This window comes from Bos indicus, chromosome 1 (genome assembly GCF_029378745.1).
Source record: "Bos indicus isolate NIAB-ARS_2022 breed Sahiwal x Tharparkar chromosome 1, NIAB-ARS_B.indTharparkar_mat_pri_1.0, whole genome shotgun sequence".
Lineage (NCBI taxonomy): Eukaryota > Metazoa > Chordata > Mammalia > Artiodactyla > Bovidae > Bos > Bos indicus.
The window spans coordinates 153,497,760-153,515,588 of record NC_091760.1 but is presented as its reverse complement, the minus strand read 5'-3'; the positions used below and the strand labels follow the sequence as shown (position 1 = coordinate 153,515,588).

General features: G+C 52.6%; 1 protein-coding gene across 1 annotated transcript in view; it reads right to left on the bottom strand.

Moving 5' to 3' along the window:
* GALNT15 (polypeptide N-acetylgalactosaminyltransferase 15) overlaps positions 1-17,141 on the bottom strand; it is a 46,872-nt gene extending 29,731 nt beyond the window's left edge. Inside the window, exon 1 of the mRNA XM_070797174.1 lies at positions 15,997-17,141. Coding sequence (XP_070653275.1) covers positions 15,997-16,523 — 527 coding nt within the window. The 5' untranslated portion in view covers positions 16,524-17,141. The remainder of the gene's footprint in view (positions 1-15,996) is intronic.
* Positions 17,142-17,829: the final 688 nt, after the last annotated feature.

Sequence of the window (17,829 nt, the reverse complement as noted above, 5' to 3'; positions counted from 1 at the left end):
CAAAATAATGATTAAAAAAAAAAAATCCTAAAAAGAATGCTGCCTGCTGGTCCTGTAAAAAAAGAATGTTGCAGCCATCAGACAGTACAGCTCCTTCCCCGCCCCCACCTCTCCGTGTACCCCACGGGGATTCAGGATAGAGGAAAACAGGCTACTGAAGATGAGTATTTAAGACATGATTTCAATGAGCCCAGATTCTCGCATCTTCCCACACAGAGCAACGTTCTAAGATCATTAACCCGAGATGTCTGTTTTTTGTGATTGGCAGTAATCTTCTGATGTTCGACTCCATTCAATGTTGACTCCATGGTTTATTTGCTTTTCTTTTTTTCCAGCAAAAGCTCCTATATATCTGGCTCCTCTCTTACTTCTGGGGAGCAGTTCCTCAGAGCTGTCTGAGTGATGTCTCCCCGGTTACAGTCCTCAGTAAGGCTCCCAAATAAAACACAACTCTCAACTCTTAGGTGGTGCCTTTTTCTTTAGTTGACAAGTGGAAAGTCAGCATTTGGAAAAGGACATACATATGTATGTCCAAAGAGCCTTGGTATTTCTAGAGAGAATTTAAAATTTGACTCTAAGCTTCCTGGAACCCAAAGTAAAACGGGAGATTTATAGAATTGTTACCGTCAGAAAAGCTACATACCAGGTAGACTTTTTTTAATACAATTGATAACGTTTTAATTTGAAATCATTTAAGACTCACAGGAAGTTGCAAAAGTAGTACAGAGAATTCTCATTTTATCTTCACCCAGCTCCACCCAGGGAGAGTCTTGTACACCACCACCCACAACTATCAAAACCAGGAACTGGACATGGTTCAGTACTATTAAGTCACATACAGACCTCATTTAGATTTCACCTGTTTTTAAATATAGCACTGATTGTAAAAGACATTCCAATGGACTTTAGGGCTTCTCTGGTGGCTCAGTGGTAAAGAATCCACCTTTCAGTCCAGGAGACACAGGTTCAATTCCTGATCCAGGAAGATCCCACATGCTGTGGAGCAACTAACTGGGGTCTCCTGCACTGCAGGTGGATTCTTTACCAACTGAGCCACAAGGGAAGCCCAGCTAAGCCCAAGGGCCACAACTGTTGAGCTGTGCTCTAGAGCCCGGGAACCGCAACGAGGGAAGCCATCACAATGAGAAACCCGCTCACGGCAATTAGAGACAAGCCTGCACTGCCGTGAAGACCCAGCACAGTGATAACCAAACAAATAGAATTTTAAACAGAAATTCCTGTGGACTTTAGAAAGAAGGCCCTCTTAAAGAGATGACAGTGTTCTTAGAAGCATCCCCAAGATGAACAAAATAGCGAACTATACAGGAACTTTTGCAGCTTGACTTCAGGGCTATTCAAATAACACGTTGGAAGTGGAACAATACCAGGATTGGCAAACCCAAGGGTCCTAGAAACAGGGGTCTCCGATGGCTACTGGAAAAAAATCTTACCACAGTGAACTCAGTGGGTACAGAAAAACCCCAAAACATTATTTGGGCAGTTGCTTGCATGATGGCTGTTTTCTGAGTCAGATAGGAGAGGAGGCGGGGACAAAGAGGCCTGCATATGGGGTTCCCACGGGTGTAGATTCAGAGGGACTAACGTCCATCTCCCAGGGGAGTGACCCCTTGCTCTATCTCCAATCCACAGAATATGAGGACAGGAGACAATGCGTGTGTGTATGCGTGCCTGTGTGCACACATGTGTCCTTGTAGTGAAAGCGAACAACAAGTGAAAGATGCTCAGTCGTGTCCGACTCTTTGCAACCCCATGCACTATCCAGTCCATGGAATTCTCCAGGCCAGAACACTGCAGTGGGTGGCCTTTCCCTTCTCCAGGGGGTCTTCCCAACCCAGGGGTAGAACCCAGGTCTCCCGCATTGCAGGCAGATTCTTTACCAGCTGAGCCACAGCTTGGGGGTACCCTTGTGGTTCAGCTGGTAAAGAATCCACCTGCAGTGTGAGAGATCTGGGTTTGATCCCTGGGCTGGGAAGATCCTCTGGAGAGAGGGCTTCCCTGATAGCTCAGTTGGTAAAGAATCCGCCTGCAATGCAGGAGACCTGGGTTTGATTCCTAGGTTGGGAAGAGCCTCTGGAGAAGGGACAGGCTACCCACTCCAATATTCTTGGGCTTCCCTGGTAGCTCAGCTGGTAAAGAATCCACCTTCAATGCAGGAGACCTGGGTTCGATCCCTGGGTTGGGAAGATCCCCTGGAGAAGGGAGAGGCTACCCACTCCAGTATTCTGGCCTGGAGAATTCCATGGACTGTATAGTCCACGGGGTCGCAAGGAGTCAGACACAACTGAGCGACTTTCACTCACTCACTTACTCAACTCATAGCTGATTTACTTTGCTGTACAGCAGAAACCAACGCAACACTATAAAGCAACTAGACTCCAATAAAAAAAAAAAAAAGAAAGAAAGAAAGAAATGGAGCTGGCCCTGAGCGAGCGCTCTGCATTCACTGCCTTCATCAGAAGACATATTATTACTGCAGGATGAGTCCCAAAGGCTCTTGCAAGCCTTGAAATTCTGTGCTCCTGACTTTTCGGAGAGCCCTTTGCATAGAACAGGGGGAAGGGATGAGGACAAAACAGGGGAGCGGGGTTTTCAAAGAGAGTCTCATAGGACTGTCCTCCTCTCCCTCCACGTCCTGTTCCAGAGTTTTCTAGGTTTTACGAGTAGAGAGAACTGTGTTCTGTCTTCCTGGTGAGAGAAAGGGGTGAAGAGATGACAGGGATGGTGCGTGGCTGGGATGAACTCAACCGGCTTCGAGGACTTTGAAAAGCAAGCGAGCTTTTGAAAACTCTTCAAGGCTAAGGGGGTGGGGGCTCCCTGAGGCGTGGAGGCAGGTGTCTGGCAGCAGCTCAGAGAGGACCCTTCATGTGCTCCAGGGAAAGAGGCTCACACATCCTCAGAACATAAGCAGACGGCTCTGGAATACCTCTTCAGGCAACCACAGAGCTGCCGGGGCTGCAAGCTGAAAATAACCACGGTGGCAATGTGGTGCTCCCAGGAGGACCGGTGTGGGCTCCTGGGGGCAGGCCAGCTCTCCCACCGAGGCTCTGAGAGCAGCACAAAATAGCAGAGACAGAGCTTCAGTCAGGCCTATGTCTCAGGGCCTGCGAGATGCTCTTCAGAGGAGCCAGGATTGATTCTTTTGCTTTTGGGGGTGGAGTGAGCAAAAACAGGGGTCTATTGGTTGGGCAGGCTGTGCAGACCCCCGTGGAAGGAAGAGGCTCCAGATACATGCCTGGGCTGCTGGGGTCCAAGGTCATCACTTCAGCGATGGCCTCATCAGCGTCTGGGAAGCACCGCGTCTCATGGGGGTGGCCAGACGGGTCCATGTGGCAGCACAGGGGCAGAGGGGTGTGGAAGGGGATTCCCTGAGAGCTCCAACACCCTGACAGTTGAGGGAATCTTAGGAAGTTCAGTTCAGTTCAGACGCTCAGTCGTGTCTTTGCAACCCCATGGACTGCAGCATGCCAGGCTTCCCTGTCCATCACCAACTCCTGGAGCTTACTCAAAAGCATGTCCATCAAGTCGGTAATGCTTAGGAAGAGTGCATATCAGACTTTGACACTGAGTTCAAATCCCAGAGCTGTCCTCATGTGACTTGGACGAGAGACATAAGCTCACTGATAGCCATCCTTCAACAGTTTCCAGATCCACAGGCCCAGTCACTTCTGCAGTACCAATGCTTATTTTTCAGAATCTCCTTGATTCCAACAAGTCCTTTTCAAGCATGCAGTTTACTCTCAATGTTTCAATCTGCAAAATGGGTTTGTTGGAAGGAGCAAATGAGTGAATTCATATAAAGTGCTTAGGCACTACTCATAAGTAAACTTTCAATACAGGCTGTTCATTATCGTTTCCTTCAAGCCTTCCAAGAGCCTGACTGCCTCAGCTTCTTCATCCGTAAAATGAGGATAAGATGTACAGTGACCGTTAAGGACTAAGGGAAGATTAAAAACCTCATGTAAATGGAATCATATGATCTGCAGCCTTTCGTGTCTGGCTTCCTTCACGTTGCACAGTGTTTTCAAGGTTCGTTGTGTTGAAGTACGTATCAGTACTTCACTCTTCACTGGCGAATGTTGTTCCATTGTTTAAGCAGACCTCACTCTGTCCATTCATCAGTTGATGGACATTTGAGTATTTCTGTTTTTGGTTATTATGAGTGGTGCTGCTATGAACATTCATGTGTAATTTGCATGTGAACATGTGTTTCCAGTTCTCCTGGGTATATACCTAGATCTGGCATTGTTGAGCTATGTGGGAAACGAATGTTTGATGTTTTGAGGAACTGCCAGACCGTATTCCAAAGCAGCTGCACCGTTTTGTATTCCAGCAACTTTGTCACAGCCTTGTCGGCACTTGCTATTGTCTTTTTTTTTTTTTTAATTTAGTCATTTCAGTGGGGGTGAAATGGTGCCTCACTGTGGTTCTGATTTGCATTTCTCCACTGACTAATGATTTGAGCATCAGCTCCTGTGCTTTTTGGTAATTTCCTAAGTATTATTTGGAGAAATGTCTATTCAAATCTTTTGCCTATTTTTAAGTAGGATATCTTTTTATTTTTACTATAAGGGGTATTTATGCATTCTGATGCAAGTCCCTAATCAGATACATGATTTGCAAATACTTTCTACCATTTCTGGGTTGTCTTTTCACTTTCTTGAAGAACATTTAAAAATTTTATGAAGTCCAATTTACTTATCTTTTAAGGTTGTATTTATGTAGCACTAGATAAGGCATATGCAGTCCATTCTAAAGATGAGAAAACTAGAACCCAAAGGGCGTAAGTGACCTGCTTAAAGTTGCACAGCAAACGGGGCTTCCTCGGTGGCTCAGCAGTAAAGAAATTGCCTGCAGTGTAGGAGCTGCAGGAGACTCTGGTTTGATCCCTGCGTCAGGAAGATCCCTCGGAGGAGGGCATGGCAACCCATTCCAGTACTCTTGCCTGGAGAATCCCATGGACAGAGGAGCCTGGTGGGCTACAGTCCCTGGGGTTGCAAAGAGTCAGGCACGACTGAAGTGCCCTAGCATGCCTGCATGCACAGCAAACAGCTGACGGTCAGTGGGACTCTGCACCTTGTGCTCTTGACCAGGATATGTATACCAGCATCTTGGACTGAAGTGCTGACAGAATGTTGTGGATTCAGTCATAAAGCTTGTGTTCCAGTGACTGTGAAGGGAGGGGATTATTTGAAGAACATATAATCCATTTGTTTCATCAAATGTTCTGGGCTGTCTACACTGATTTAGTAAAGTCCTCAGAAAGCAACTTCCTTTGATCCCACTGTCTTGGCTGCCTTAGAAACTTGCTTCTGTGGTGTCTTGCTTGGCACCATGCTCTCAGCTTTTCTCAGAGAACAGTGAAAGAAAGCTTTTCATGACAACTGCTTTGCATTATGGTCTCTGTAACACCTGTGGAGGCATTGTCTCCTCCAGCACTTTCTTCTATCCCCTCCACACAACTCTGGGGGAAATTTTCTCAAGATAGAAGTGCCGGGAAAATCCTTTCCTCCTTTGAGGACATGATGTGTGTCCTCCTCCTGAGCAACAAGGGTCTCAATATTTATGGTGTTTCCTTTTTCACTTTGGCCGCCAGGAAGCTCAGAGTAAGAAAATGGTGACTCAGCTGGTTAAGAATCTGCCTGCAATGCGGGACACCTGGATTCAATCCCTGGGTTGGGAAGATCCCCTGGAGAAGGGAACATCTACCCACTCCCGTATTCTGGCCTGAAGAATTCCATGGGACTGTACGGTCCCTTGGGTTGCAAAGAGTCGGACACGACTGAGCGACTTTCACTTCCCTAGTCGTTGATTGCCTATTTTCACTCTGATTTTCTCTTTGGTCTCAACTTTCCATTTTCTATCCAGTCATATAACATTTATTGACTGACAACTTATTACTACTGGAAGGTGGGTTAAATACAGTAAGTCCCCTCCATATGAATCTTCAAGTTGCAAACTTTCAAAGATGTGAATGTGCATCTGATTCCAACAAAGAACCAGACCCTGTGCCATCAGCGTCAGGGGTGAGCGACGTTGCAGTTCCCCCTCTGTCTACCAAGGCTGATGACCCTTCAGCTCTACCATCTCCCGCCTTCTCTGTCTCCTCCATTCAGCAACTCTTCTTGCCCATTCACTCAACACCAGCCCCTGTGTGCCAGCTGTGGTACTGGACTACTGTACATTCAAGGTAACTGTAAGATTAGAAACGATTTATTTACTTTTTGTGATTTTTTAATGTATCATTTGTGTGAGAAGTATTATAAACCTGTTACAGTACAGTACTATTGAGTTGATGATGCCATCCAACCATTTCCTCCTCATTAGATGTCATCACCAAATCGATGGACATATGTTTGAGTGAACTCCGGGAGTTGGTGATGGTCAGGGAGGCCTGGCATGCTGCAGTCCATGGGGTCGCAAAGAGTCAGACACGACTGAGCAACTGAACTGAACTGAACACTTCTATGTAGCCCATTGTGTTCGTTGGGTACCTAGGCTAACTTTGTTGGACTTGCGAACAAATTGGACTTGGGAATGTGCCCTTGGAACGAACCTTGTTCACATGTAGGGGACTCATCGTAGATAAAAGCCTTGAAGCAGAGTTGTGTGATGCCCCCGCCCGTATCCCCTGGGGGATATCCTAGCGTACAGCACAGCTTGACTTTCAACCATCTGGCGGTTTTCTCTGACGGTCAGAGACGTTCCCCTTAAGCACCAGCGGCCTGAAGAGCTGCAGTCACCTCCTCCAGCCCTGGGAGCTGCCTGCAGGAGGCACCTGAAAGGAGTCGGTGCATTAAAATCCAGCAGCCCAGATCCTAGGCGAAGGGCAGCAGGGTGCTGTTGCCAGCTGCCCCCGCAGGGCGAGCCTCAGCTGCCCACAGAGGAAGCCGCCTGCAAACCCGCTTTTCGTCAGCTGTCTCTTGTTCTCCGCCTCACCGTCCCCGCCCCAAAGCAGGGCTCCCTGGCACCATGGACAAAACAAATCCTTGCCTTGGGGTCTGCCTCGGGGGGAACCCCAGCTCAGAGAGCCTCTGATGTCGTGGACTTTATATCCCATTAAACAGAAAACCAAAGAAGTATTCAACAGCTGAGGCCGGGACCTGAGGGTGGGTGGGGCACAGTCAGAGAAGGTGCCTGGTGGGGAAGGGTGTTCATGGTGGGGAACAGAGTTCCTGGCGGATGTCACAGCCTCTGCTAAGGACTGGAGGTGGGCAGGGGCTTGGCGTGTACCAGGAACGGAAAGGAAGATTTTCTCAAGTACACTTCCCTTTGTCTTGACTAAACAGGATGTTAGGAGCAATTTTCTATTTCATGATGTATCTTCAAGTCCCTCAAGGGAATACAGTAGGTAGGAAGGCAAACAACAGAGCAAAGGTGAGTGGTCCATGCAGGGGGCCTGGGCAAGTCCCTTCCCCTCCTGGGGTGACTGGGGTTCCTTCTGTCAAGTGGGGTTTTTCCTGCTCTGTCTGTACCACGGCTTTGCCGGGGGGATGGGTGAGGCAGGGCAGAGGAACAGCTCTTGGACACCGAGAAGCAATGCTCGGATGTGACCAGGTCCGATGAGGCGCTCCCAGAAGAAACGCTTGCTTTTATTACTAAGCGATGGCGCCGCTTTCTTTGTCCTTCAACCAATCGCCTGCTGCATGTTTTACGCTCTCAGTGTGTGGACATCACACAAGTGTCCAAAAGCCCACCCGCGCTCACTTGTCCACCTTCTGAGCGGCAGCAGGGAGGAAGGAAGGACCCAGGGCTTTGGAACCAAATCAATGTGGCTGTGAATCTTGGCTCCACTATTACACCCGCTAATTAGTCAACACGGGGAGGCTGAGACCCCCCTCTAATCCAGGGCAGCTGCCTGGATTAAAAGGGATCATTCTGGCTCAGGAGAGCTGCTCAGTGCACACAAACTTCACACTCAGAGATCAGAAGAGCCTGGGTCTGTGTTGACACACAGATGCACGCTCCAGCTTCCTGCAGCTCTGGGGTCCCCCATGACCTCAGAACATGCATTTGGAGGCTGATTCTGAAGGGAAGGTGTCACAGCCTTCTCCAGATGGCTGGGCTGTGATGCAAACCCTTGTCCACCCTCCCCTTGCCTGGCCGGAGTAGAAAGGTTTCTGCTGGATTTTCTAAAGCTGGTTTGGAGTTCCTGGCTCCCGTGCGTGCTAAGTCGCTCCACAACTCCTACCAAATCAGTCGCGGTCCCCGACTGAAATGGGCTTCCTTGTCTCAGCCCTGACCCCGCGCATGTCACAGCTGGTTGCCTGTCTGCAGCCCTCGGGGTACTCCAAGCTCCTTAGGGGTGGGGCTGGGGCTTGCTCACCTTCCCACCTTCAATAGTCGCTAACCAAACACTCAGAGCGGGACATGACGGAAGTGACTCAGAATGCATGCGGGCACAAAGAAATATTCAATGAATGAAGGTGGATGCTGTTCTTGCTCTCAAGAGGTGTACAGGCTGGCCGTCTATAGGAACAGGATAATGATACAAATGCCCTGCATTCTATGAAAACCCCTAGGTTCAGCCCATGGTGCCCCTAATTGGTGGAGCTCATCATGGAGACCACAATTTCCAGGCCAGGCCTGGGGCCAGGGCTGCTGGGATACAGCCTGGGGACGATGCTTTAGAGCAGTGGTCTCCAACCTTTTTGGCAAGAGGGGCTGATTTCATGGAAGACAATTTTTCCATGGGCGAGAGAGGGGGATGGTTTGGGGATGATTCAAGAACATTACATTTATTGTGCTCCTATGAGAATCTAGGGCTTCCCTCATGGCTCAGTTGGTAAAGACTCCACCTGCAATGTAGGAGACCCGGGTTCGATACCTGGGTCAGGAAGATTAGCTGGAGAAGGGATAGGCTACCCATTCCAGCATTCTTGGGCTTCCCTGGTGGCTCAGCTGGTAAAGAATCTGCCTGCAATGAGGGAGACCTGGGTTCGATCTCTGGGTTGGGAAGATCCCCTGGAGAAGGGAAAAGCTACCCACTCCAGTATTCTGAACTGGAGAATTCCATGGGCTGTATAGTCCATGGGGTCGCAAAGAGTTGGACACAACTGAGCGACTTTCACTTATGAGAATCTAGGGCTTTCCTGGTGGCTCAGATGGTAAAGAATCCACCTGCATCAGCAGATGAATGGATAAGAATGCTGTGGTACATATACACAATGGAGTATTATTCAGCCATTAAAAAGAACACATTTGAATCAGTTCTAATGAGGTGGACGAAACTGGAGCCTATTATACAGAGTAAAGTAAGCCAGAAAGAAAAACACCAATATGGTATACTAACTCATATATATGGAATTTAGAAAGATGGTAACAATAACCCTGTATACGAGACAGCAAAAGAGACCCTGATGTATAGAACAGTCTTTTGGACTCTGTGGGAGAGGGAGAGGGTGGGATGATTTGGGAGAATGGCATTGAAACATGTATAATATCATATATGAAATGAGTCACCAGTCCAGGTTCGATGCATGATACTGGATGCTTGGGGCTGGTGCACTGGGACGACCCAGAGGGATGGTACGGGGAGGGAGGAGGGAGGAGGGTTCAGGATGGGGAACACGTGTATACCTGTGGTGGATTCATGTTGATATATGGCAAAACCAATACAATATTGTAAAGTTAGAAAATTAAAAAAAAAAAAAGAATCTGCCTGCAATGTGGGAGACTCAAGTTCGATCCCCGGGTTGGGAAGATCCCCTGGAGAAAGGCATGGAAACCCACCCCAGTTTTCTTGCCTGGAGAATCCCCATGGACAGAGGAGCCTGGCGGGCTACAGGCCATGGGGTCGCACAGAGTGGGACACGCCTGAGCGGCTAACACTTTCACCACTTTCACTTTATGGGAATCTAATTCCACCACTGATCCAACAGGAGGCGAGGCTCAGATGGCGATGAGAACAGCGGGGAGCCACTGTAAATACAGAAGAGGCTTTGCTTGTCTACCCACCACTCACCTCCTGCTGTGCAGCATGGTTTCTAACAGGGCACGGGTCGGTGCCAGTTGGTGGCCTGGGGGTTGAGGACCCCGGCCTTAGAGGGACAGACAAAGGAGCTTACAGATGAGAGAGAGGTGTGGACGGGCTTGAGCCTACATATGAGGCTGAGGCTGCCAGCCCGTCACTGCCCACGGAGGAGACAGGTCACACAAGGTGCCTGCAACCCTCTTCTCTTTGTGGAGGGATCTCCAAACTCTCCCAGCCTCCTCTGAGGGGCTCCAGGCATCCTTGGCTTTGCTCTGATCCTGATTCCCTTGCCCTGGACTAACGAGGGCTGCACACGAGAATCTCTGACAGTGAGTCCCTGTGGGCTGTGTCCACTTAGCTAGTCTGGGGGGAGGAGCCTGGCCACGGTCATTCATAAAAGCCTCCAGTTGATTCTCACGTGCAGGCAGCGCTGTGAACTGTAACCCTCATCAGTGTTACTCAAGCTTTGACACGAACATAAATCACCTGGGAATCTTGTTAGAAACAGATTTTCCAGCAGTAGGGCTGAGTGGGCTTGAGACTCTGCCCGGGTTCCGCTTGCAGGGATTCTTAAGTAGTCTGTCTGGGCTGAGGCCTGGGCATCCCCTGGAGTTGTGACGTGTTGTCAAGGAAGAGGGGGTGTGGCTCTCCACAGGGTCAGGTCAGTTCCTGACAGGAAGCCAGACATCGCAGGATGGCTCTGCCACCTGGGCTGCAAAAGAGGGCAGCTGCCAGGGCATCAGTAAATCTGAGTGGATGGGCCCAGCCCTAGGGCAGGTAAGGGGACCTCTGCTGATTTGGTAGGAGCTGGAGGGGGGGTAGTCAGTAACTGGGCAGAGATGGGGGGCGGGAGCCCAGCTAATTCCCCACCTGTAATGAGAGGGAAAACAAGCCAGTGTGTGTGGTGCCTGGCTGGTCAGGTCACAAAGGTACCCCGTGATCACCAAGCCCCCCACGTCCAGCAAAGCCATGGCCAGGGAGGGCACCTCTCTGCATCTCCACTCTGGATCCAGCCCCCACAGGGGGGCTGCAGTGTAGACTGTGCCGAGTGCCATCCTCTGAGATGGAACACCCAGTACCCAGGGTTGGGGGGGGGGGTCCTGCCTTGGGCTTCGAGGGTTAGATCAGAAGTGGTCAACCTGCATCTTATATTTTTTAATTACTAGTGAAAGTGAAAGTCGCTCAGTTGTGTCCGACTCTTTGTGACCCCATGGACTATACAGTTCATGGAATTCTCCAGGCCAGAGTACTGGAGTGAGTAGCCTTTCCCTTCTCCAGGGGATCTTCCCAACCAGAGATCAAACCCAGGTCTCCCGCATTGCAGGAGGATTCTTTACCAGCTGAGCCACAAGGGAAGCCCAAGAATACTGGAGTGGGTTGCCCTTTCCTTCTCCAGGGGATCTTCCCAACCCAGGGATCGAACCCAGGTCTCCCACGTTGCAGGATTCTTTACCAGCTGAGCCACAAGTGAAAGCCAGTGTTATTTACTCCAGGGCCACTCAAAGTGTGGGGCTTCAGACCTGCAACATCAGAAATGCAGAGTCTCAGGCCCACTCAGCCCTATTGCTGGAAAATCTGTTTCCAGGTAATTCCGAGAGCTGCCAAGCTTGTGATGATTTGATAGCCCGAGGGGGCTGAAGATAATTCATGGGTCAGAGAAAGGACAACGGTGTGCAGTCCCCAGGTGCCGCCTCCAAGCTTCTTTCCAGCTCACTCCTCGGACCTACCCTTGAGAATACGCCAAGTATGTCTTCCATTTGGACTTGAACACTAGGGGGAATCAGCGCACGGGTCATCTCGTTTGCATCACAACCCTATGCGAGGGCGTTACTGTCATCACCACTTTACAGTTGGGGAAACTGAGGCTCAGGGAGGTTGAGTGATGACGCAAGGTCATACAGTAAGGGGTGATGTCCAGAATTCAACCCCGGGGCCACTGTTCCATGGGTGTATGGTTTAGTCACGAAGTGGGTATACAGCCAAGGAAACCCAGACCAAACCATAAACACAAAGTTGGCGTAAGCAAGTGGCGCATAGCTGGCTACAGCTGAACCCCGGGCCATGAAAGGGACTGCATCCCTTTCGGCCTTTCTTCTCTATTTTCCAATCTCAATACTACTTCCCCTGTGGAAACATCCAGAACCCCACTGCCTCTCCACTTGACATACAGCAGGGCTCTGCGGGCCTCCTGGGCACGAAGCCTTTCTGTCTCCCCCATTCCTCTGATTACAGGAAGCAGCCTTCATTCAGCCTCCGTGACCTTCCCTGAGTGCCAACGGGATTCAAGCAGTTGTTAATTAGGGGAGATGGGAGGCACGTGAGAGCAGGAGAAACAGCCAAGAGGAGCAACAGTGGAGCCTTGGGCCAGGGTCCTGGGTCCCCATCAAGGGATGCACACAGCAATACCTCTGCGCTGTTTTGCAGAAACTGAACCCCCCTCCAGCTGGGAGAAGTTAACTGTACACTGCCCACAAGCTTGTAGACCCCAGACCAGTTGGAAACAGAGGGTTAATGACGCTGACTCCTACTTACCTAGTGAAAGGGAAAGTCGCTCAGTTGTGCCCGACTCTTTGTGACCCCATGGACTATACAGTCCATGGAATTCTCCAGGCCAGAGTACTGGAGTGGGTAGCCTTTCCCTTCTCCAGGGGATCTTCCCAACCCAGGGATTGAACCCAGGTCTCCCGCATTACGGGCGGACTCTTTACCAGCGGAGCCACCAGGGAAGCCCAACTACCAACCAATTAGAAGAATGTCCATGAGCTGCTCACGCCCTCTTTGAGCCACTACTATAAACCTTCTCGATGCCCCCTCCAGGTTGGGGGACACACAGTTTTGAGGGCATTAGCCTGCTGGGGTCCCCTTTGCCTGGCAAAGCAATAAAGCTATTCTTGTTTACTTCACCCCAAATTCTGTCTCCAATATTTAGCTCAGTGTCAGAACACAGAGGCAGATTCAGCTTCATGCTCACCCCCAGCTGTCTAGTACCAACTTGTGAAAATTCATGTTGCTGGACTCCAACTCAGAACCACTGAGAGTTTTTAGTAACGGTATCTGAAAAATCTACTTTTTTTTTTTTAACAAGCAATCTGCAGGAATCTGACATGCACATACATTTGGGAACCAGTGATAAAGCCCCTCGCTGCTCCAGAGTGTGGTTTGTGGGCCAGCAGTGCTGGGGCCAGCCGGGAGCCTGATAGAAATGTTGCATCTCGGGCGCCCCCACCCCCCCGGCCAAATATGTCATACTGCCTACTCCCACAGGATGCCCAGGGGATCTGCGCACACGCTGAGATTTGAAAAGCGCGCTCTGTGCAACCTCTGTGAACATAGTGTCCTCAGACACACAGGAGAGGTGCTTCTGAGATGGCTGTTCTTTAAAGGACTGCATTTGGGGCCGGTTTTAAAGTCCCGTCACCCTGGAGGGAGGTGGGGTTGGGGCCTTACTTTGCAGACAAGCCGTTGTCATCCGGGAGCCCCGCCAGGAAGGGGAGGCCCTAGCGCCTCGGTTGTCCCTGGCGGGTGGGGGAGCTGGGGACCCAGGGCCGGGCTCGCGGCTGCAGGGACAGACTGCAGCCGGGAGAGGGCGCCGCACACCTCCGGAAAGAGCCCTGCTGGGGGAGGGGAGACAGCCCGACAGACGGAGCCTGGGACCAAGGGGCTTCCTGACCGGACCGTCCAGCAAACTCAGACAGCTGGTCACTCTGAGCAGGAGTGGTGCACACACACCCGTGCACACATGCACGTATGCACATCTCATGCATAACACGGGGGGCTCGCACACGCACAACACTCACCCGTGCATTTAGGCCACAAGCACACCAGCAACACACCTGCAAAAGTACACACACACCACTTGCACAACACATTTATAATACACACTCAGCACACGCACACAGTACTCATGAGCAGCACACTCACAACAAATACACATGTTCACAGACCACACAGACACGCCAAACGAGCCGTCCATCACAGCACACGCACGCACACCCTCACAGTGCAGGTGCACACCATGCCCCACGCACAGCACACATAATGCACACATGCGCCATCCGCGTGTACCACACCCATGCGCTTCACACCACTCACACAGCACATCATACGGATCATACGTGTGCAGCACAGTCACAGCACAATATGCGTACGTACCACAAAAACATGCAGCCTGAGCATCACGTCACAACAGAGACACAATGTCACGTGTACAACATGTGTGATGTGTGCACACGTCATGCACTCATGACGTGTACACACACGAACCCTGACACCCTGAAGACACACACGCGTACGTGACAGCACAGCACAGCACGGGCACCACTAACACTGCACACAGCACACATGCACAGCATCCATTCAACACACAACTCAGTGCGTTCACCTTGCACGAGGCAGATACCCAGTCACACACATACACACACACAATCACAGACTCTTGATTGAGGCCGTGTGTCTGGTTGGTAAAACATTCTTGCTCTAGGCCAATGAAAAGATGCATCAAAGAATTAGAAGACGATATATCGGCTCATTCAGTCGTTCCTTTACCGTGTGCTGGGCCTCCAGGCTCACCGCATGGCAAGGGAAGCAGGCACTGAATGAACCGATACATCAAGGACCATTTAGCCTCAGCTGCAGCGAGTGCTATGAATTAAAGCGGCCGGCAGCACAAAACGGCGACAGGGCGGGCCTGGCGGGGTCTGGGAGTTTCCCGAAAGGAGCTGTTTCGGTTGAGACCTGGAGACTAGCAGCAGGGCGGGGGCTTGCGACCTGAAGGAGGCGCTGAGGTCCAGAGTCTGCGCATCTGCCCACCCCTGAGGGCGAGGAGCCCGTCGGCTCCGAGGACTACGTGGCCCCGCCCCCTGCTGCCCCGCTCCGACCCTCCCACCCAGAGACGCGGAGGGTGGGTTTGCTTCCCGGGAAACTCTCCGGGCTCCGGGAAGAGCCGTGCCTACAAGGAAGGGATCCAAGCACCCAGCTACCCAGCTGCACTGCCCCTGGATGATGGGGATGGTGGGGAGAGCAGGGGGTCCAGGACGAGCCCACCGTCTCCCTGAGCACAGTTTGTGGGTCATCACACCTCCCAGCCTGCCTCCTGGGGTGGTCCTAGAAGTGATGGAGCCACCCTGCCAGGTCAGACTGCATCAGCGCAGTATTCTAACTCCTGGGTCCTGCACAGTCCACCTCGTCTAGTGGACTAAGGGGGAAGGCATAGTGTAGGGAGGGGCTCGGGCTGGTTGGAGCAAATCCCGGCTTCGGTGCCTCCCAGCTGTGTGACTGTGGACGAGTCACTTGGCCTCTCTGTGCCTCATGAAAGTGAAAAAGTGAAGTCGCTCAGTCGTGTCCCACTCTTGGCGACCCCATGGACTGTAGCCCACCAGGTTCCTCCGTCCATGGGATTTTCCAGGCAAGAGTACTGGAGTGGGGTGCCATTGCCGTCTCCATGTTCATACCTATAAAATAGGCATGGTAGCAGAGCTAGCACCCCTCTCGCTAAGCTGTAAGGCCTTTATCAGTGTATACGTGAAAAGCTCTTTGATTAAAGCCAAGCAATGGCAAGATCCACATAAATATTAACTGCAGTCGTTACTTTCATCTAAAAGAAAAGCAAGCCCATCACTCAGAATATCAAAATGTGCCGGAATCACTTAGTCCTGGAAGCGTCTCGGGGAACATCGGCTCCCAGGCCCCTCGGGGTTAGGGATACCTCTGACCGGCAGATCCAGAGACAGAAGGACTGGAACCCGGGTCGGTGGGGAAGAGAAGGGACAGGGAAGAGTTTCTCCTTCTCCGTCTGTAGGACGGTGGGTCTCCCCTGGAGGGCTGGTTAAAGACAGACGGCCGGACCGCACCCGGGGTTTCTGCCTCTGCGGCTCTAACAAGTCCCCAGGTGATGCCGCCGGTCCGGGAACCACACCTGGAGAAGCGCCGCCTGCCACAGCGGGGGCGGCGGGCGGAGCGCCTGCGCCCCTCCGGGAACCGGGAAGGGGCGGCCGGGGTTCACTTACAGCGGATGCCGCGAGCCCCCGCTGTGCGGGGGGCTGCGGGCACTGGGCGCCTCCTCCCGGCTGAGCGCGGTCCGCTCCCCTTCTTCGGACGCCTCTCCGTCCTCCTCATCCTCCTCCTCGGCCGCCCAGTCCCTCTCCGGGGCCGCCGGGTTCTGCTGCTTTTGCGGCCGCGGGATGAGCCGGTAGCCGCCGCCTCGCCCACCCCGGCTCCGGTTCCTTCCGGCCCTGGGCGAGGCCACGGCCACCAGGAGCTGGTCCTCCCTCAGGGAGACGAGGGGCGGCAGGCGGCCGTACTCCCGGTCCTCCTCCTCGGACTCCAGCAGCCACTCCTGGGGGTCCCCAAAGTCCAGGCGGTAGCCGGCCTGGGGGCTGCGCCCGGCCGCCTGCGGGGCTGGGGGCGCCCGGGGCAGGGCGTGCGGGGGCGGGTGCAGGGCCCCCAGCATCAGCAGCACGCACCCCAGCGCCAGGAGGGCGAGCAGCGCCTGGCGCCGGCAGGGCCCTTGTCTGCGCCGCTTCCTCACAAGCATGCTGCGGGGAGCCGCCAAACGCAACAGGTCATGCTCCACTTCACTGTCTCCTCCCGCTCCGGGGTCCTCCACGCTGGCAGCGCAACCTGGCTTCCTGGGTCCACTTGGAAGCTTTTTTTTTCTTTTTTGCCAGCTCACTTAACCTGGTCCTTTTTTTTCCTCGCAGCTGACACTTGCCAGCAGCGTGTGTAAGACCGGCTGCCACTGACAATCAGAAAACCACCAACCCAGGTCCCAGCCCAGGTCCTCTCTGAGCGGATGTCTTTAATTGCCTTCCGAAAGCCCATCCACGGGGGGCCGGGGAGGGGGGAACTTCAGATCGAACCCTGATGCCCTTTTCCTCTTTGGGAGAAAGAATAATTCCTTTCTGCTCAGGGAGTCCCACGTGTTTCGCTCCCAGCCCCCCGCCGCTTGCATGAAGGGTCAGGTTGCTGTGGGGTGTCTGGTGGGGGGTGGGGGAAGCCGGGAGGTCTCAGTCCGGCGGAGCTGACCCCCGTCCTCCTTTGGACCCTTCAGGTCAGGTCGGATCCACAGATGTGAAGCCGGAGCAGGCTAATTTGCTTTCACACAGCGCTCAGCGCTCGGCCAGGACGCTGCGGGCCCGGCGGCGGGCGGGCGGGCGCCCGGCTCCTGGTCCTAAAGCCCTCACTGTTCTCGGGAACACGACCCGGGGAAAACAAACACTGACGCTGCTGGGACCAATCCCAGCGGGAACACCCCGGGGAGGTCGGATCTGCATCTGACCCCAGGAAGGCTTCTCTCCCCACCCAAAGGGGCGGGAAAGAGGATTCCCTCTTGATTTCAAGAAAGCTGTTCCAGGGACGGAAATGCGGGGAGCTGGGGGGCTGTTTGCACCCTCAGTCTTCTATAGGTGATCCCGGAGAGCCAGGCTGGGCCCTCCCTCCCTTCCTGAGGACCCTCCTCCTCCTCCTTCTGAAAGGGAGGTGAGCTGGTGAAGATGCTCCCATAACAAGCTCTTCCCAAGCCCCTGAATGCCCGCCCGGCCTCAGCTACCCAGCAGGTGGGGACACGGAGAGGGATGCTGAAACGCGAGGGGCACACTCCCTCCGTTGTCAACTCCCTTCATTCAAACCACACGTAATGAAGAGCCTCCACCTTCTGCCGAATTATCCCGGGGGCTGGGCGCAGAGATTGCAGCGAATAAAACAGCAAAATGTGTGCCTTGTGGAACTTACAGCCTGGTGGGACAGACAAGCGCGATTAAGACCTACAGTGGGAGAGATGGCTGTAGTGCTAAGGAGAAGACAGAGGCAGGGGGCTGGAGAGCAGGGGCTGGGGGTGGGCA